Source organism: Curcuma longa, chromosome 18 (genome assembly GCF_044706935.1).
Source record: "Curcuma longa cultivar G26 ecotype Majalengka, Jawa Barat chromosome 18, ITB_CL_G26_1.1, whole genome shotgun sequence".
In the NCBI taxonomy this organism is placed as follows: Eukaryota; Viridiplantae; Streptophyta; class Magnoliopsida; order Zingiberales; family Zingiberaceae; genus Curcuma; species Curcuma longa.
The window spans coordinates 2,044,208-2,065,311 of NC_133878.1; the positions used below are offsets into that span (position 1 = coordinate 2,044,208).

The following is a 21,104-nucleotide window of genomic DNA, read 5'->3' on the forward strand; positions in this document are numbered from 1 at the left end:
TAATTTGGTATAAGGGAACCTCGAAATATAATAACAATTATCGTAAGATGCTCTTATTGTCTATGTCCTTAAGTGCCTCCAACAACTCTAGGGGCTTGAAATCAACTAGGCTTCAACACATGTAGGGATTTCAGGTTTTGCTTTATTTTTAATTCTCTTATGCTCATTATATCATTTATAATCTCCCTATTGTTATGTCCCGATTTGAGGGATTCTCGGTTTCTGTCAATTGTTCGGGTTTGTGTCAACACATATTTATATGATTTTTTTGAGTTATTTTATCGTATGAAATTTTTCATGTATTTCACCAGGTTGTTTAAATATGGACAAAAATTGGATAATGATCGAGAATCGGATTAGCCATGAATACATAAATGGGTTACATGAGTTCTTAAAGATGGCGGAGAATTATATGATAAGAGAGAATTTATCAACAATTCGTTGTCCATGTCGGCGGTGTGGCAATTTGTTTAAATATGAATTGGATTATGTTCGAGGACATCTTTATAGGTGGGGATTTGACAAATTATATAAAGTCTGGAATTTTCATAAGAAATGCACAAAATATCAACATCAGATAATCGCACCTCAATTCGATGATATCCCTGAAATAGCTGAATCACAAATGATATGAGAGGAAGTTATACTTCAATGTTTGAAGCAGCATTATATTATTCATATAGATTTTTGTATGATAGGCACGATCTGCAAAAAATGTTGAAAATCGGGCAAAACTTCCATTTAATCATCGGGGAGGCTCTAAATCATTTATTCAATACAGTTATGACGGTGTAAGTATAAATTGTATAACTATCGTATATATAATGTATGAATTACAATATTAACACATTAATTTTTTCAGATCGATCAGTCACAGCGAAAAGATCGGATTACTGTCTTTAATGAAACTCATTACAGCACGTCAAAAGGGTGGGTTGGGGAGAGGGCCGCAACTGCATACGTAAGTTATTAATAATTTACTAAATTTGTTATTAATCATGTAGAATTAATTTTATATATATTTTAACATATTTGTTATTCTTAGGATGATATGGTCAGACTGCGTGATGAATATGTTCAGACACAAGAAACTTCAGGAAATGACATCGATGCAGTACAAATTGCCGATACAGTTTGTGATCGAGTCCTCGGTACACGCTCGGGCTATATTAGAGGACTTGGAAGTGGGCCAAAGCCAGTTAGGTCCACTTCTTCAGATGCCACCTCCTCATCTAGAACCACTAATACAGCACTGCGTGAAAGGCTCGAAGGCACTGAAGCAGAGTTAGCGACCACCCGACTTCAATTAGCAAGCACTCAGGATCAGTTAGCAAGCACCCAAGATCAGTTGCAAGCAATGAGATCTAGACAAGATATATTTGAACAAATTCTTAATCGGTTGGCACCTGGAGCGGTACAATCTTTAATCCATGATTCTTCTTCAGCTCCACCTCCCCCTGCACCTTAGGTTGTGATGGTATGTTAAATCTTTTCATCTCAATGATTGTTTAATTACTAAACTAAATATTGCAACCACCTTCCTGGTAGGCTAATCTACTAAAGATTTTAAGTGTTCAAAAGCGACAATTAGTTTAAAAGCGACAATTAATCGACTAATCTACTTCTATAGTTCTTTTCAGGCATAGGTAAACACATATATATTATCAATTTATTAATTAGTTTAATCTCACGAAACACCTCTAAGTCCAAGTGATGATCCTAGAAGTCTCAAATGCAACATAACCAGAATAACTTTAACTGCAATTGCCTTAGGCATGAAAACACGGAAAATGTCTTGTTTTTTCTGATATAATTAGTTACGTCATTCAATAATTACTGTTGATAATAACTAATTAAAATGACAAGTAGGAGATGTGAATGTCACACTTAAAAAGTGGATATAATAAGATGGATAATAGTCCATGATTAGAATACTTTTGAGCTAGTGTGGCAAAATTTGGCACCTTGTTTGTATTTGAGTCCTTCATGTCATCATCCATTGCAAAACTCAACTCCATTGCTGTAGTATATATACAGCACTTTTTGCTGTTCTATCTATCTTCTTCTGATCTTCATTACAATGAATATAAAGTTTACTGTTTGCCTATTGCAAGTGGGTCTTTTCTTTCCCTTGATAGATAGATTTTGTTCCACTTATTATTTTGAATGATAACAGATATTAAATTCCTGATAAATTGTTATTAAAGATATAAATTTTTGTAATGAAACAAAAGAAAAAGGAAATAATTAAGGGTGGCATCTTTCTCTTTCTCTCTCCAAATTAATGCAACACTGGCTCTCCGATCCCTTCCCCCACATATTGCTTGTGAGTTACAGAGATTAATGGATATGGAAATCAAGCAGTAGAATTCCACGCTTCCTGTTTTTTCAATTCCGTTATTTAGCTGATGCTAGTTCTGAAACGTGGAGTAGGTCCAATTCATCTTGTTTGAGCTTAGTTTCAAGTTGATTGGAGCTGGTTTAACAAAGCAACAAATTGAAAAGGATGAATAGGATAGACACATGAAATGATGAAAATAATATTGTATGTTAAACAAAATGCAAGTTGTATATCAGGTTGGCTAAGGCCATCTACTCCTCTTTTAGTTACTTAAATTTCCTTTGATTTTCACTGCAAATTTCCTATTTGGTGCTTTCAATATTTAAATTGGTGTTTGAACTTGTATAGGGCATGGGAGAACCATTGAACAACTGGTGTCTTTCTAATGATGGAACTGTAAGGCAAGCTCACTGATTTCTGGTGTTTAAGTTCAGATTTCTGGTGTTTAATGATCGAACTGTAATGACACTGGTGTTTAAGTTCAGATTTTGTAAACTGCACATTTGAACCCAATCTGCCGAAGTTTTTGTAAACTGCATTTGAACTGGATTTTGTAAAACTGCCGAAGTTTAATGGTTGTTGTGAATTCTGTGTGAATTCTATTGTGATTGTTGTGAATTCTGTGTGAATTGTGATTGTTGTGAATTGTGAATTGTAATGTGTGAATTTATTGTTATGTATCGATGTAGATTCAGGGAAAAAAGGGCAAAACAACGAGAATCTGGAAAAAAACCGAAGGTTAGCGACGAATTCTTACGAATTCGTCGCCAATCGATGGGTAAAAATCGAATGGTTAGCGGCGAATTTTCTGAATTCGTCGCTAACATCTGAAAAAAAAATAGAAGGTTAGCGACGAATTCATACGGAATCGTCGCCAACTGATCGAGGGTTAGCGACGACTTTTATGAATTCGTCGCTAAAGGTAGATACCGGAAACACTTGCTGAAACCCTAATTAGCGACGAGTTGTATCTAATTCGTCGCTAATATTGATCAATTTTACGGCGAAAATTTTAATAAATCGTCGCTAATATTAGCGACGAATTTTAAGTGATTAGCGACGATTACTGTTTCATCGCTAATGTTAGCGACGAACCAATCATAATTCGTCGCTAACCATGATTTGCGACAAGCTTATAGCGACAAAAATAGCGACGAATAAATATCGTCGCTAAAGTCTGTTAGCGACGAAAAAGTTAACTTAGCGACGAAAAAACTTCGTCGCTAAATGACTCCATTCTTGTAGTGCCATAAAAGAAGAGATGAAGTCCATGGCAAAGAATAACATTTGAGAACTTATTGAATTATATTGCCTGAAGGAATGAAACATGTTGGTTGTAAATGGATATTTAAAATCAAACAGGATTCGACACCAACATTGAAAAGTATAAAGCTCATTTTATTGATAAGAGATTTACTCAGAAGAAGGATATTTATTACAAAGAATTTTTCTCACTAGTTTTGAAAAAAAAAACTCCCTTAGGGTAATCATGGCACTTATAATTTATTATGACTTAGAGTTACATCAAATAGATGTAAAGACTGCATTCCTTAATAGTAATATTAGGGTGACTATATACATGGTATAGCTAAAAAATTTTGAATATCAGGATTAAAAATACCTAGTATGTAAATTAAAGAAGTTCATTTATGGTTTAAAGTAGACATTCCATTAGTGGTGCTAAAAATGTGATCAAGTAGTTATTTCATATGATTTTAAGGAGAACCCAATTGATTAATGTATTTATGTCAAGTTTAGTGGGAGCAAGTTTGTTGTACTTGTCCTGTTTGTCAATGATATTTTGTTAACAGACAATAATAAGAGCATGCTACATTAAACCAATTTATTTCTATTAGGTAATTTTGAAATGAAGGATCTTAGTGAAACATCTTTTGTATTAGACATATATATATGACATAATCATTCAAGGGGATATACTTGGACTTTCAAGGAGTACATGCTTACATATATGAGGTCCAGTCATCTAGAAGTGATTGGATATTCAGACTCTGACTTTACTAGATGCTTGGACAGTAAGGAGATTCATCTCAAGTTATGTCTTCATGCTTTCTAAAGGCATTATCTTATGAAAAAACTTCAAACAGATGCTTGTAGTGACTTCCATGATGGAAGCAAAATTTATAGTTTGATGTGAAGCATCCAATCATGGAATATAGATATGGAACTTTAACACAGCATTGTAGATTGTCGTTGGTATTGATAAACTATTAAGGATCAACTATGATAATAAAACTGTAAAATTATATTTTAAGCACAATCGTAGCTTGTCGAAATCTAAACACATTGACATTAAATTCTTGATAGTTAAAGAACGAGTTCAGAGTAGTTTAGTGATGTTAGAACATACCAACACAGATTTCATATTAGCAAATTTGCTTACCAAATGTTTGATGCTTAAGGTATTTCATTAATGTGATGAATATGGAGGTTCTTCCTTTAGATGAAGTACACATTTACTAGGAATTTGTATTCAATATTTGATACTCTATAGTAATAAACACATATATTTTTGTTTATTGTGTGTACTTAAGTTTATAGATATGTCTTTTATTTTAACACTCTAAATAAAGATATCAAGATTTACTATTATAGTTTGCATTTGATATTTGTAAATATGATATGGTTGGAGTCATAAGGATAATCATGGTTTATTGTTGCAATTTTACATATGATATATTTGTAAACATGATTTGAACTCATTTGAGTTATAAAGAGAATCAGTTGAGTATTGACACGTGCAGATCATATTTTATGTAATTCTCATATCACACATCCAAATCAAATCTATATCATTGATGACATTTGTATTGTGATTTTTGATATAGCTTATTACAAGTTAGATAACTATGACCTCTTTAGTCTTATACTAGTGAAATTAATTGACTAAATTATTTTAAAAGTATGTTCAACCTAAGGTATGACATTGCTGAGCCCAACTAAGATTTAATTATATTATATACAGAATTACATATAATCCAAATGAGAGATTATTGGATTTAATTTTTCAATTTTGATGGGTTTACATGTTACTTAATAATACACAGATATATGTCGTTGTGGACGAACTGAATAAAGTGATCTAATTGTGTTTATTGTGGGTTTGTATGCTATTGAATGTAAATTGTACGTGTGGAATACATTAATTCATTATCGTTAATAATGATGGACGATTAATGAGTTTTGGATCTAAGGATTATAAAGGGGTGTGATCCCTATTAGGGTTAAGGTAGCAGAATCTCTGTTCATCCAATTCAAGAGAGACTCAAGTAATTATTGTCATAGCAAGAGTGAAAGATCTCGTCTGTTGTATTTTCTCCGTTATTGGCTTTTGAATTGAAATTGAAACTATGGCGATGTTTTTCTTATTCAAATTTGGTTTATGATTATTTCCATAATTACTGCTTTCTACATTTGAATGCTGTGAATTTTTGATAATAACATGATCTTGTATATAAAATTATTTTTATTTAATTTGATTATATAAACTAGAACAATTCATAAAGTTTCCCTTCAGTGAGCTCGTCGATTCATTGACAACTCCACATGGTGAGTTGATAGATTACCGGAATATTTCCCATCAGACACCCTGTATTTAATTTTGTCTCTCTTTCCATGCCTATATATATTGCATTTTTATGCTCCAAGTGGACGATCGACTGAGTTCATTACGGGGGTATTTTTCAGCCGTGTGTTTAAGCCTGTAGATTCTTGAGACAAATAAAAGATTTGATGTTCGTCATATTCGCTCTAAAACTTATAATCAAATAATCAGAATCTTATCTCAATAGTATCGATACTATTATTACAGGCATTAGACTAATCAAATCCCCCTTATTCTGTCTAGTTGAGTTCACATAAGACAACAGTTAGAAATTCAAGAAATCACCTAAATCCAATGATGAGCTGCCAGGCTCACAATCAACCGCCGAATTAAAATACGAACAAGGCAGGCGGCAGCAGTATAATACTATAAACAAACAAGAACAAGGATGATTAAAAAAAAATTGTGGATTTGGAGCAGAAGTTACGTTGAAACGTAATCAACACATGTCATGGCCCATGCAACCAAAAGAGGGGACCAAGACAGAGTAAGATCACACTGGTGCGGTGGGAAGTTCCACAAGATTGTAAGAAATGGGGTTAATGCTGTCATTATCCTTAATCAGGCTGTGGCACACCATTTACTGCACTGGATATTCGTAAAGTAGCTTCAGGATTTGTGCGGTTTGGGCTGTGAGATGTCAACATCGTCCCCATGCTCAGAAATGAATGAGAGAGAGAGAGAGAGGGATTGGGATTAAGAGTAGAGAGATGGACAAATAGATGGACAAATTGATTTAAAGAGCAGGTTTTAGGTCTACCAACTGGTGGTTAGAGATAGAACACCTTAACAATGCTCAGCACCAACTCCTAAGAAGCAACAGCAAGGAACCTCCTTGGCTTGGCTCGGTTCCTCTAGACTTGCAGATAAAGAGAGCGGTTCCTCGGCTCGGCTCCTCTGAAGACTTGCAGATAAAGAGAGAAAGTGGTAGGAAGAGGAATAGAGGGAAAGGTTGTCTTTTACCACCAGGCTGAGGCAGGGAGAAGTAGACTCACGTGCAAGATAGAATTTTTGGGCATGCTTGTGGTAATCTGAGGAGAGAGAGAGAGAGAGAAAGGGATTTGAAAACTTTGTGAATTTAATATTGGCAATTTGGGATGCTGATGAGAGTGGGGAGAGTGTATTAGAAAGATATAATATTCTAAGGGCGGTTAGGAACGAGAGAGCTTTGTTGTCCTGCGGATTGAGGTCTTGGGATCGGTTTGTCTCCGGATTGGGAAATAATCCTCGGCCGACGGCTGTGAGTTTGTGCTTTCCACGAGGCGCGCGGAGAGCAGCAGCTGCCGACCATCGCCTATTTCTATTCCCCTCCTGCCGTGCCCTCCCCAGGTTCTGGACTTTGGTTTCCCGCGTGCTTCTGCTGCTTTCTCTATCATTTCTGTTCCTATCTTTCTTCTTCAACAAGGACGTAGTTAATTTTGTGTTAACGCTTTTCATGGTTCTTCGGATCAACATCAAGACCATCTCAGTTCTTCTCCTTCCGCCCCCTTTCTATATCCGTCTCTATCTAATTTTAAAAGAAACTTGGAAGGTTGTTTCACCAGGGTCTTTTACATGTTTCCTTACCTTTTTTTTTTTTATATCTTTCAAAAGAAAGTTCTTCTCTAGGAAACCTTCTTTCCTTCTTTGCAAGATTAAATTTTTTTGTCTTTCTTTTCGGGACAATAATTATTATAATTAGATTCAATTGTTCTTAGGTATTATGGTGCTTCGGTTTCTTGCATCTGGTGAGCTATCTTATGCTCTTTTCTCCCTCGTCGAAGTTTGATTTTTTGGCTCACAGTTCGTTTTACTTCTACCCTTTAACCCTTTCGTTTGTTTTTGTTAATTAATTTGGTGGAAAACTGTCTGGTCCTAAGCTGGATAAGTAGGTGTACGATATGGTAGGCCTTATAAACACGGTTGATGATGATGATCAAGTGTTAATGGAGTTTATGGTGCCATAGAGGTTTAGAGCTGGGTTTTTGCTTTTCTAGGTGCAACTTGATTCTTTTCCCCCTCGGTTGATAATTGTCCCCAAGTTCTGATCTCACAAAAACTAATCAATTGAAAGAGGATAAAGTATTTGGATTAGTTTATACTACTTATTGTGCCTGTTAGGAGAAGCTACTTGTTCTTTTGGCGTATACAATATGATTTTGTTCTTACCTAGGCTTTGGACATCATGGTAAGCATCTTATCCTTCATGCTCTGGTACTAGTGCTCATGCAGATTTTATTTCAATTCGGTAGCCACTTAATTTGTTTTCCCTACAGACTAGCATGCAAATCCCTTATCCTGATCCATCAGTTATTCCTATTTTTTTATACTGTTAATCTTCTGTTCAGTTCTTCATAATATTTACTTTCTACTGTTTGTTGTTTCAGTGTAATCGTTTGTGCTTCATGAGGGGATTGAGCATTCCATGTCTAAGTTTGTTGAGATTCCTGTGAATAAGGCAGTTATTATTTTCTAGTCAAAATACTGCAATGATCCGAATGTGTGGTTTGTAGTCAAGGGAGGAAGACATGCCTACTTTCTATTCAATATCAGATGATCAAAGTGGAACTGCTTCAAATCATACCCCCATTGTGCAAGGGAATAATGCTTCCTATTCTGAATCATTGGTTCCTAGCACCATGACGTATCTTAGCTTCTCACATTCCTCATTTGCAGATGCATTAGCTGACAATACTCAAACCCAGCTGAACCATCATGAGCTTCCTGTTGCCACTGCAATCTTTTCACAAGGCATTACTGGAGTAAATACTCGTCTCAGCAACCATACTTATAATACATGGAAGGATGGGAGAAACGAGATGTTATTTGTGCAGACAATTGATGGCTCGATAAATGGCTCAGATGATCTACTTCATGCTGATGATCCTCATATGAGTATGAGGACACAGTTGAGCATCCTAAATGGACAAAGCTTGTCTTTGCAGCAATCAAATGTACCAACAGTGCAAAATCAGGGTTTATCACTTAGCCTTAACACACAAATGCCTGTTCCTTCAATTCAGTGCCGGCCTGTTAGCTCGGATCTCTCTTATATAGGTTCGCATCAGTCAGCTTCTGGAAATGTTGTTTCTTTTAGCCAGGAAACCTTTCAAAACAAACATATGCATGGTAGTGCCTTGTCTTACGGGCACCCAAATCTTACAACATTATTAATCCCAAATTCCAAGTATCTCAAGGCAGCACAAGAATTACTTGATGAAGTAGTTAATGTTGGGAAGGCTTTGAAGAAAACAGACAAAACCCAAGGTAGCCATACTTCTAATCCCACTACACCTAAAGATGCTAGTGGTTCAAAGAGTGAAGGGAAGACATCAAACCTTCAAGATGCTGCTGCTAATTTGTCTAGTGAGCTCTCTCCGTCTGAAAAGCAGGATCTTCAGAACAAGGTCACAATGTTATTGGGGATGTTGGATGAGGTACCCTACTTCCTTTCCTTTTCTTGTTATTGGATTAATGCTTCATCATCTTTGATTACTGAAATTATGTCGTGCTTACAGTTGAACCACTTTTAACTAGATTTTGATTGACTGGATTGAGTTTGATTTGTTATTTTTCTTCATCACTACCTTTTTGAACGAGATGGTGCCTTTGAATTTGAGTATGTTGAGAATTAGAATGTGATTGAATTCCATCTTGTAAAGTTTATTTAGTACACTAGAGTGCACTACTCCAATCATCATTGTTGTCAAGCTCTATTTTACCCAAGGATTTGGGGTTGGCCATACGGATTTGATTCCTTTATTGAGCTCTATGTAAAGATATCACTGGTAATAATGAAATCGATTAAATCTATATTTATTAAAGTTGTATCTCTACTTCAAAAGATGCCATTGGAGTTATTCAATAAATTCTTTTGGTTCTCCACACCGATTAAATGTTTCTTCTTAGTTTTCCCATTTTGGTTGGTTAGGTCCCATAACCATTTTAGTCCTCAAATGAGCATGTGAAGGGATCCTTCATATGTAAACATAAAGGTGTTCCCTTCCCATGGAGTAGGCTCTCCCTTGCTTTATGGTCCATTTTGCCCATAAAGAGTTGGTGTTGAGTTAAGGTGGCTCCTGTATAACTAGTTTGGGGGCAGTCCCAACCATGTTTATATGATGAGTGACATGCCATTTACACCTCTATGTCATGTTGGGTATTGAATGAAAGATTGCTAGTGAGTGAGGTGCCACATCTATTAATCAAATGGAGATGGAGGCTGTTGCTGTTGTTTATGAAGAAAATGCTTCCTCTCCAAAGTGTTTATTCATTTTGGAAACAATTACGCTTTGCCTCACTTCATAGGCCACCTGGCCCCACTTAAATCAACAGGTGTGGAGGCCTTTGATGTACACATATGAAGTATGTGACTTTCCAAGTGATTAGTCATTTTTGGTAGGATTAGGCCCTTTTCATGGACCACCTGGTCATAGAAGTCTACAACAGTACAAAGGACAATCATACTTCTGGAAGTAATTTAAATATGACATAAGTTCTTTGTTCTTATGTTTGCCATTTATTAGTATTGGAGATTTTTGGGGTAGGAGATGATAACAGTTTCTCTTCCACTGGGAAAGAACAGTTGATGGAAAATATATTTAGACCTGATCAACTTATTTTAGTTGTCACTACTCTCTACTATCAATATATTGGTCACAAATATTAAGAGTGTAACAAAATACCAAAAAATTAGCAAGTTGTGTTCAAGTTATTTGCAGTCAAAGGAGGTAATGAAAATGGTTAATGTGCCCTTTAATGTGGAGCAAGTTATCTTACTGTTCTTTCCTTCTTTTTTTTTTTTTGTACTACCAGCTTAGTTTTGATATTAACAATTTCACCAGGCTCTATGAGTGAAGAAAAGGTTCACGGAAGAGAATTTTTTATGGACCTTTGTTGTGCCTCCAACTGTTAAACTGAAAAGCTTCAAATATGATGCAGATTTGAAAGAGTAAATCTTACAATAGATTTAGGCGAATGATCACAGAATTGCTTGTAGTTCAACTTTGCTGAGAAAATCAACATAATACAAAGCTTTCCTATAAGGGTGGGCACAGAATGGTAGAGGAAAGTCATAATGCTTGTGTAAGGTTGTGAAATCATAGTTTGTGTAAAAATAACATTGAAAGGAAAAAAATCAGGAAGAAAAGAGTGCCAGGATGTAATGTGCTTAGTTTAATTTTGATAAACCAACCAGCTTGTAATGGTCTTATTCCTTGTTTTAGTTTTGATAAATGAACATACTTCTGTTGACTTACAATGAAGCGAAAGAAGTTAATCAAGCTGCTTGTATAGACTTCTAATTTGAGTTGCATTGTTGGTCAATGAGACTACTATTTTAGATTGAGTTGACACAAACTTAAGTACTTAAATTATTGGTCAATTTGATCAGTTAGAAAAGTCATAATACCCAATGAAATGGATTCGAGGTCTGAGGTTTATTTGCATTCATTAGTTTGTGTCTTATATGCTTATGTAGCACTTAGCTTCTTATTTGAATTGTAAAAGAATTATTATCTTGCTTTTCTCTTATCAAATTAGTAAAGGATTAGGGCCATGTATTATAACGTCTATAAAAATAATTTATAGCTAAGTTGTCATCTTGTTAGCTAAGAAATCATTATAAGAAAATAATCCAGGAGTGTGGAAATATGATTGGATCATCAAATAGGCTACTAAAATAGTTTGATGGTGTAAGAGTGGAGGTTACTTGTTTCATTGTAGAAAGCCAGAAACAATATTTTTTTTAAAGGTTTACATTTCTCTTGATGATGATAGTGTAAGTAGTAAAAAGTCAAGGCGCTTAGTTCGATAACCATTATTACTGTGACTTTGTTACATCTGTAAGATTCCAAGGCTAACTTTTCTGGTTAGATTCTGCCCAAAAAAAATGGACTGTGAATTGATATGATGGGTTGGGTGAATTATTGATTTTCGAGTGTGATTTGGCAACATTCCCATTCTCTCTAATAGACCCATGTTTGACTCCTTCCACTGCAGGTCGACAGAAGATACAAACAGTATTACCATCAGATGCTGATAATAGTATCATACTTTGACTCGATAGCTAGCAGTGGAGCTGCTAAACCATACACTTCACTTGCTCTTCAAACAATTTCTCGACGTTTTCGCTGCTTGAGAGATGCCATCAGTGATCAAGTTCAAGTTGTAAGGAAAAGCCTAGGAGAACCAGATAACTCAGGTAGTATGAGTGGTGGGTTATCTCGCCTACGACACATAGATCAGCAGTTAAGGCAACAGAGAGCAATGCAGCAATTTGGCATGATGCAACCACATTCCTGGAGGCCACAGAGGGGTTTGCCTGATTCGTCTGTCTCAATTCTTCGGGCTTGGTTATTTGAGCACTTCCTTCACCCGTGAGCTCAAAAATTTTATCTTTTTCCTGGTTCATTTGTAGATACAAGGGATATCCTAATAGTTATGTTGCAAACTGTTTGGCAGTTACCCAAAGGATTCTGAGAAGCTAATACTTGCAAGACAGACAGGATTGTCAAGAAATCAGGTATTTTGAGTTAATTGTTTTAGAGTATTGCTGGTAAGTCATGATGACCAATTTATTTTTATAGTTGAAGAGTTGAATCAATTAGAGTAGGATGTGCCAAAGCAAATTTTAGTAAATATAATAAAGTTAATTTAATTGATTTGATTTTACTAATAATAAATCCCTCCATAAAGTTCAATGGAGGGATAAATTCCATGAAGTCAATTCGAAATGATTAGGAGAAATACAGCTTGGCTTGATGAAGACGATAATGATTACTGGTGGCAAACATTTCATCGTATCTCAGTCAATAGCAAACATCTCTGTTCTTTTTTTCAACCTGAAGAACTCCATTATGGTTCCTTTTTCTGTCCTCTCGCATTTCTCTTCAACTCTCAAATAATCACTGCTCCACTCAGTCTCAGTTTACACAAAACAATAATTTGTAGGATCAGTCTTGTACATGCTTCCTGTTCATGACTGCTTTGGCAATTCTATACCATGCATCATTTCATTTATTTGTAAATTTGCAGACACCAAGTGTTATTGGTTTCATTTGCACTTCAGATTAAACAGTACTAGAAATCTTCTAATTAAATGTTTATTTTACTTTATCAAGGTTTCAAACTGGTTTATCAATGCACGAGTTCGTCTTTGGAAGCCCATGATTGAAGACATGTACAAAGAAGAGTTTGGTGATATTGAAATCGACTCAATCTCTTCTTCAGAAAATCCACCAAAACCAAAGGAAGACACTCAATCCTCGGAGGACCATGAAGACCTACAAAATCCAGCCACTGCAAGATGCCTGACAAACCAGATAAGTGAACCCCGTCCTGTTCCACCCATCGAAATGGTCGGGTCCTCTGCTGCTTTTCAAAACGAATCAGCTTCCCAAGTCGCCAATATGAATATAAAGATCGGCAACCAAAGGCCGGCTGTAGAAGATTCTATCCTTTTACAAGATGCTCTTGCCAACGCAGACCGAAGTGGGAGGTTTTTTGCATATCAGATGGCTGAGTTAGGCCAGTGCGGAAACACTGGGGTGTCTCTCACACTGGGGCTTCAGCAGTGTGATTTAGGCCTTCCCATGGCTGACAACCATCAAAGTTTTCTTGCCGTGCGAGGAAACAACGTTTACGATACCACTGCAGCTGGACCAGGAACTGATGACTATGATTACACAAACATTGGGGTCGGTGATCAGCAAAGATTTGGATCTGCACAATTGCTGCATGATTTTGTCTCGTAGACTAATTTCTGTTGGCTATGACTTCTATTTGAAACTCTGAACCAGAATAATGTGTTCTAAGATGCAAATTTACAGGAGAAACTGTGAATTGATCATGGTATACAATGTAACATAAAGAAGTGGCTACTAGTGGAATTGTAGGGTAGTTGTTGTAAAGAAAGAAGCATATTTTTTTGTGTAATTTAAGGGGAAAACATGTAAAGAATAACCATTTGTGTTGTATACTACTTGAATCATGGATGTTTTCAAAGGCCTTCAGACAGTTCTTATGTATTGTAAATGACTTTTTTTTTTGGCTGTATAACTTTACAATTTAATATTTAAAATTCTTATAATATCCATAAATTACTAGTCCAAATGCATTTTTGTAATGTTGAATAGCTTTCCGACGAGTTCTTTGTTGGTATGTAACTGAAAATTTGAGGCTGAATTTTTTCCCTCAATTGTTCGGTTCTGAATCTTAAATGAGGTAGCAATATCATAATGTGGAACAAGTCAGCATGTGAGATAAAGGGTTAAAATATAAATGATGGTGTCTTTTTTTATTTGCTCAGGCTCTTCTTCTGAAGCTACGTCTGTCTTTCGAAAGTCCTAGATCCAGAGGCCTGAGATGTAGAGAGTGTTAGGGTTGATTAGCTTTATCGGTGTGGTCATTTCGACGTTCAAGTCAATATTTAATATGAGAGAAAAAGGAGATCTTGCATAGATGTCAGATTCCATAGAGGAAGAAGAAGAAAATTGGGAACGCAATGAAAGCTTAGTGAAGAAGAGTCGTCTTTGTTTGCGAAAAGAAAATCATATTTTTCTTTCTCTTCTTCGATGCCTGTTCTGGCTCAATGCCAACGACAGTCAAACCACCAGTCAATAAATGTCACATCAACTTGTATTAACCCGCTGACGAGAAGGACCTGAGAAAGAAAGAACTGAACGAACGGATTAGCAGGGCGCCGGGGATTCCCGACGAGGTCACTCCGATGCTCAAGTTAGAAACAGAAAAATAGAAGTGGTAGTATGTGTAGAGAGTTCAAGATGACTTTCTTTCATATCTGTGGGGTTTATATAAATGTAGCGGGGACGTGATCTCGGATCTCCTTGCTTATGATTGGTTGTGACAGCGCCATCAACTAACAGTTCTATGACAGTTTCCAAACATCAGATGGCTTAGCGGTGTTGGTTGTCTTTATTCGACGGCTAGGATGATTGGGGACCAAGTCTGGGCATTCGGTCTATATCCTTATCCTTTTGGATGAGTTGATAAGTCTAACAAAGAAGTAGGCCTAATTGTCCGTTGATGGCTGACCGGATGCTTGAGGTCGAAAAATGCGTGACTGATCTGTATGAGTGGCCGGGCTATGAGGACATTGTTCGAGCTTATATGAATTGTCGAACTAAACTAAGTATGTGTTTTTGAGCTTTCCCGTGTATGCCTGAGCTGTCTTGAGTGAGCGGTCAAGCTCACCTATACATATAGCCAAGTTGAACTTAAGCGTGTGACTGAGCTTCCATATGTATAACCGAGTTGTCCAGAGCGTCCGATTGAGCTCATTGGGTGATATTAAGACCAAGTCATGAAGTCAGCTCCTAAGGCCGGGAGCATGTCATGAGGTCAGCTCATGGAGCTGGGGACAAAGTCATGAGGTCAGCATATGATGCGTGTACTTTGCTAAAATTACTGAAAGAGATCGGGGTATATAGACTGAGTCTAGGAAGAGCTTGGGGTATATCAGATGAAGTTTAAGAAGATCTCGATACCTGTGCTAAGGAACGTGCCGACCTCCTAAAGAGGTCGGCCCCTTCTTAAGGTCGGGTATCATGGTTACTAAGAGAGAGATCGGGATCCTCTAGGTGTTTTACTAGTTTTTCAGTATCTCCACTCTTATCCATTATCCATCATCCACGTCATCACTACCTATACTTACCGGATCATAAGCCTCCCGACCTAGTCTAGTTGAAGGAGGTGAAGTCCGACTGACTGGACTCAAGTCATTGTCAGTGTTAACCCCCGGGCCATACCGTATGGGGTTATATCAATTGAAATTATTACTGTAAGCTTTGTTGACTTATTTTCCATTTCACCAGGTCCCTTGATTTGGTTTTCGACGGTGAGGATTCATGAGTCGTTTGATTTAAGTTTAACATCTTTTTCCATCATCACTATCTTCATCCACAAACCCTAGCTCTCGTATCTCCTGTCTTCGCGCCCTACATCGCCTTTTTCCATCCTCTACCATTGATCTTTGTGTTGCGCGTTTCGTCGCCTTCTTCCAACCACTAGTGATCTTCGTAAGTCGTGGTTGATTTTACTCTCCTTTACCCTAGTGATCTTCGTCATCTGTCTCAGATAACCCTAACTTTTTCCTGTTCGATTTAGCTCTTTTGGCGCCATTTATTCATTCGTCGCCTCTGTTGAATCCACATTTTCCTATTCCTTCTATCGATTTAGTAAGTTCGACAGTCAACTTTTAATAGTTTAGCGGTCTCCGAGTGTTAGGTTTTTGTTCCGACCATATATCTTAACTTAGTGGGCTTTCGTCTTGAGTTTTTCGACCTTAACATGGATTCCTCTATCCCCTGGTACGAGGTTCAAGAATCGTCCTTCTCCACCGTGGATGATGAAATACTACTGCGAGCTCAGTTCGGCATCCCCTCAGACCACCATATCCTACTCCTTTCTTTTGATCAGCGACCCCACGAACCTCCCCTGGCTATGTCACCTTTTTTCAAGGACAATTAGAAGGGGGTTTACGATTTCCCCTACCTTCATTCCTCCAAAACCTGGCCACCTATTTTCAGTTTTCCCTGTCTCAACTTGCTTCAAACTCTTACCGTTTAGTTTGTAGTGCTGCTATTGCTTTTCAAATCTATCAGATCCCTCTTGACACTTCTACCTTTCATTATTTCTTCTTTCCTAAAAACGGAGAGATGAGTGTTATCTATTTGACTGCTCAACTTGGCCATAATTTCCTAGATAAATACTCGACCTCTCACAAAGGTTGAAAAAATAGATATTTCTTTCTCAAACCTCCCCAGCCTTATACTTGGCCAACTTTTTAACGTCCTGATCTACTCCCTCAACCAAGTCTAGGTCAGTATAGGTTGAATCACACTTTCTTGACAGCCGTCGAGATCTTGTTTGACCTCAAATTTGACGTGAATGTCTGGTGGCTAACGAAGCCCTCCTATATAGAGTTGGCCTCAAATTTGATGTGAATATCTGGTGGCTTCAATCAATCATTACGTATCTCGAATGGGCCTTTAATTTGCTGATTCACCAATTGTGAATCCGAGTGAATAATAACTCGGGTAGCGCCAACATGCTGAGCTGCTTGCAGCTCGGTGAGTAGAGCTTCATACTCGGCTTTATTATTGGTAGCTTAAAATTATAGCTTTATGGTTAATTGCAATGTTTCTCCCTGAGGGGAGCATAATAAGACCCCTACTCCACTGCCTTTCTTGGTGGTCGATCCGTCCACATAGATTTTCTATGTTTCTGAGGATTCTCCGCCTATGACTTCTGTCAAAAAATTGACTAGAGCTTGAGATTTAATGGTTGTCCGAGGTTGATACTATATGTCATACTCACTTAGCTCGGTGGTCCATTTTATGAGGCGTCTAGAGGCATCGGGATTGAGCAACACCCGACTCAAACTGCTATTTGTTAGCACTGTGAATGGGTGTGCTAAGAAATAAGAACGCAGCTTCCGAGCCATCAGGGTGAGAGCAAGTGCTAATTTCTCTAAGGAAGTGTAACGAGTTTCCGCATCTTTCAATAAATGGCTCGCAAAATATATCGGACGTTGTATCTGCGCTTCTTGCTTAACCAAGACCGAGCCCAGGGCTTCCTTGGATGCTAACAAGTAGACCCACAAAGGCTCATGGGCGTCAAGTTTAGCCAATATGAGGAGATCATCCAAGTACGGTAAAAGCCTGTTCACACTTCTCATCCCATAAAAATTGAGCCGCTTTTCACAGGATCTTGAAAAAAGGAAACTATTTCCCGCTGAGTGAGAAATGAAGCGGCAAAGAGTTGTGATATGTCTAACCAATCTCTATACATCTTTGACATTCCGTGGAGAAGTCATCTCTTGGACAACTGAGACTTTTGCTGGATTGGCTTCAATTCCTCGCTTAGTAACTATATATCCCAGGAAACATCCACTTTTTACACCGAATAGGCGTTTGTTGGGATTCAACTTCAGGCCGTATTGTCGGAGTGTATTGAATGTTTCCTTGATGTCTGATGTGAGTTGTTCGGCTCAGAGATATTTAATGAGAATGTCATCCACATATACCTCCACATTGCATTCGAGTTGTTGCTTGAAGATCTTATCCATGAGTCGTTGATATGTGGCGCCAGCATTTTTCAATTCGAAGGGCATAACTGTGTAATAGAAAATCCCATCAACCGTGATGAAACTGACCTTGTCTTGGTCATCCTGGGCTAGTGGGATCTAATGATATCCTTGATACGCATCCATCATACAGATAAGCTCATATCCCGAGGTGGAGTCAACTAATTGATCTATCCTAGGGAGAGGATAGCAGTCCTTCGGGCACATCTTATTGAGATCCTAAAAATCGATGCAAACTCGCCACTTACCACCAGATTTGGGTACCATAACCACATTGACGAGCCAAATTGAGAATTGTACTTCTTTGATTTGGTCGGCTTTCAGCAACTTATTGATTTCTTCTTTAATGATCTTGTCCTGATTAGCTGAGAAATGTCGCATCTTCTGTTTGACAGGTCAGACTCCAGGAATTAGATTGAGCTTATACTCTATCACTGTTGGGGGCATACCAATGATCTCTGATGGTGACCAAGTGAAAATATCCTGGTTTTGGATCAGACAGGCAATTAATTGCTCTTGTAATTCTAGCGATAGGTCAGCTGCTATGTGAGTGACTCGGTCAGGTTTCTTAGGTACTATTCGTGCTGGTATCTTTTCCTAGTTGGGCCGCGGGAGTGATGTATCTTGCACCAAGTTTACCTCGGTATTCTGCTTCCTTCTTACTGCTCAAAGATCAGTTTGGACCATATCTATATAGCACTTATGGGCTATATTCTGATCTCCGCTAACAGATCCGACCTGACCATGTACTGGGAACTTCAGTTTCTGGTGATAGGTGGATACCACCGCGCCAAAAGAACTGAGGGTTGGTCGTCCCAAGATAACATTGTAAGCAGACGGAGCGTCTACTACTGTGAAAAGGGTACTTCACGTTCTTCGAAGAGGTTCCTCCCCCAAAGACAATGGTAGTCGTATCTGTCCGAGAGGTCGGATCTCATGCCTTGAGAATCCAAAGAGGGAGGTCGCCATGGGTTGTAACTCATCCCCATCAATTTACATGCGGTCAAAGGCATCTTTGTACAAGACGTTGATCTAGCTACCCGTATCTACAAATATTCGGGCCACATCATAATTAGCGATGGTAGCTCGGATGACGAGAGCATCATCGTGAGGAGTGACAACTCCTTCCAGATCTTGAGATCCAAAGTAAATAGAAGGGCTTGTCTCAATGCCCTGATGGTGTTGATACTGTAAGTCTCCAGCCGACGCTCATGGGCCTTCTTGGCCCTATTAGAATCTCCATCCGTGGGACCACCGACTATCATACTTATTTCCCCATGATGGGCGTGTTATCTTGGTTTTCTCGATGATCTCGACGAGCCTCTGGTTGGGGCTCCGAACGAGGCATGTGTTCATGTCCGTTGCCCTCTGGTGCTTGCAACAAATCTGTGCCAAGAGGAGATCAGCATTCCCTTTCCTGCCTAGGTTGAGGTCTGGGGTCGACCCGTCTTGGCTCAGCTCGGCGTCTCTGATCACCTCTTACGCCTCGCTCTTCTATCATGCGCCGCTCTATTATTGGTAGAGTCATTTTTTGCTGCTGGCGCTCTCTAATGACTCGGTTGATTTCTTGAGCTAGGTGCCAACAACCCTGCGTACTATGCCCACTAGACCGATGATACACGCAGAAGCGAGCTGGTTGCCCTGGCCGAGCTGTGGCTCTTTGCCCAGCCGATCCGGGCAGGTCGTCAGCGGTCTGCATGACTCGCTCATTTCGACGTGCACGAGCGTTCTGAAGAGGTCGGGTTGGAACTTCCCTTCGTGGAGGGGGCGGCATCGATTTTTTCTCAGCAGGCAGGGATGACACAAAATCATTTCGCTGAGCTAGTTGGGTTTCTTCCAAGTGTATGTATTTAGTAGCTCGTTCCATTAATTTATGATAGCTGGTTGGCGACTTTTTTACGAGGGACCAAAAGAAATCGCCTTCAGCAATCCTTGAGTGAAAGCACTCGTCAGAACATCTGACGGGGTCGACGGTACTTCCCACACAACTTGGTTAAAATGATGAAGATATTCCAACAGAGCCTCTCGGGGTTTTTGCTTTATTATAAATAGATTTAACGGGGTCTTCTGATGCATTCGGCTGCTGGCGAACTGGTGCAAGAAGATCTCTTTGAAGTCCTTGAAGGACTGTATGGTGGTTGTCGGTAGCTTATTAAACCAGCGTTGGGCCGACCCTGAAAGGGTGTTGAGAAATACTCTGCACTTGATTCCATTTGTGTATCGGTGCAGCAAGGAGGCGTTCTCAAAGCAGCATAAGTGATCCTCGGGGTCGGCTGACCTATCATGCTCTCCCACCTGTGGAGGTCAGAAATTTTGAGGTAACTCCTGCTCCAAGATTTTCCGTACAAAAGGGGTTTCGGGTAGGTCGGCTGCGTAGCTTACTGGGGCCTTTCCTTTAGGTGCATCTCGGACTACTTCCTCAGCTTGAGACCCGTTTGAATCCTCTTCCATAGGCCTCATATCCTTGTTAGTCGATCCAGCGTGCATCGACACTTCCTCAATGGGCGAGGGTCGTTGTCCTCCCTTCAGGCCCGGAAACGCCGGCATTGAAGGTGGTTGAGTCTGGGCATTTCGCAAGGCTGCGTCTATCGCCTGCTGCACAATCTGGTGCAACTCATCTCTGGTCATTGTAACAGTTTCCTCTTGGTTCCTTTCTTCAATGGGGTCTCAGTTGCTAGCGGTGCGTCTGGTATTAACCATCGTGACGTCTAGCTCAGATTTTCCACAGACGGTGCCAAAATATTCTGGCTCAATGCCGACGACAGTCAAGCCACCAGTCAATAAAATGTCACGCCAACCTGTATTAACCCGCCGATAAGAAGGACCTGAGAAAGAAAGAACTGAACGAACGGATTAGCAGGGCGTCGGGGATTCCTGGCGAGGCCACTCCGACGCTCAAGTTAGAAACAGAAAAATATAAGTGGTAGTATGTATAGAGAGTTCAAGATGACTTTTTTTCATACCTGTGGGGTTTATATAGATGTAGCGGGGACGTGATCTTCGAATCTCCTTACTTATGATTGGTTGTGACAGTGCCATCAACGGACATTTCTATG

At 38.8% G+C, this 21,104-nt stretch overlaps 1 protein-coding gene across 4 annotated transcripts; it reads left to right on the plus strand.

Annotated features, from left to right (window-relative positions):
* The first annotated feature begins 6,710 nt into the window (after nucleotides 1-6,710).
* Nucleotides 6,711-13,956, plus strand: LOC141812205 (BEL1-like homeodomain protein 7). Of its 4 annotated transcripts, none has more exons than XM_074700245.1 (5): nucleotides 6,711-7,292; nucleotides 8,330-9,379; nucleotides 11,943-12,319; nucleotides 12,405-12,465; nucleotides 13,064-13,956. In XM_074700245.1, exons 2-5 carry the CDS (start codon nucleotides 8,471-8,473, stop codon nucleotides 13,694-13,696), a joined length of 1,980 nt encoding a protein of 659 aa, XP_074556346.1. In that variant the 5' UTR covers nucleotides 6,711-7,292; nucleotides 8,330-8,470; the 3' UTR covers nucleotides 13,697-13,956. The 4 variants fall into 4 exon arrangements, with proteins under 4 accessions (XP_074556346.1, XP_074556349.1, XP_074556347.1 ...); XM_074700248.1 differs by lacking the exon at nucleotides 6,711-7,292 and adding an exon at nucleotides 7,328-7,508; XM_074700246.1 differs by lacking the exon at nucleotides 6,711-7,292 and adding an exon at nucleotides 7,328-7,494.
* The last annotated feature ends 7,148 nt before the right edge of the window (nucleotides 13,957-21,104 follow it).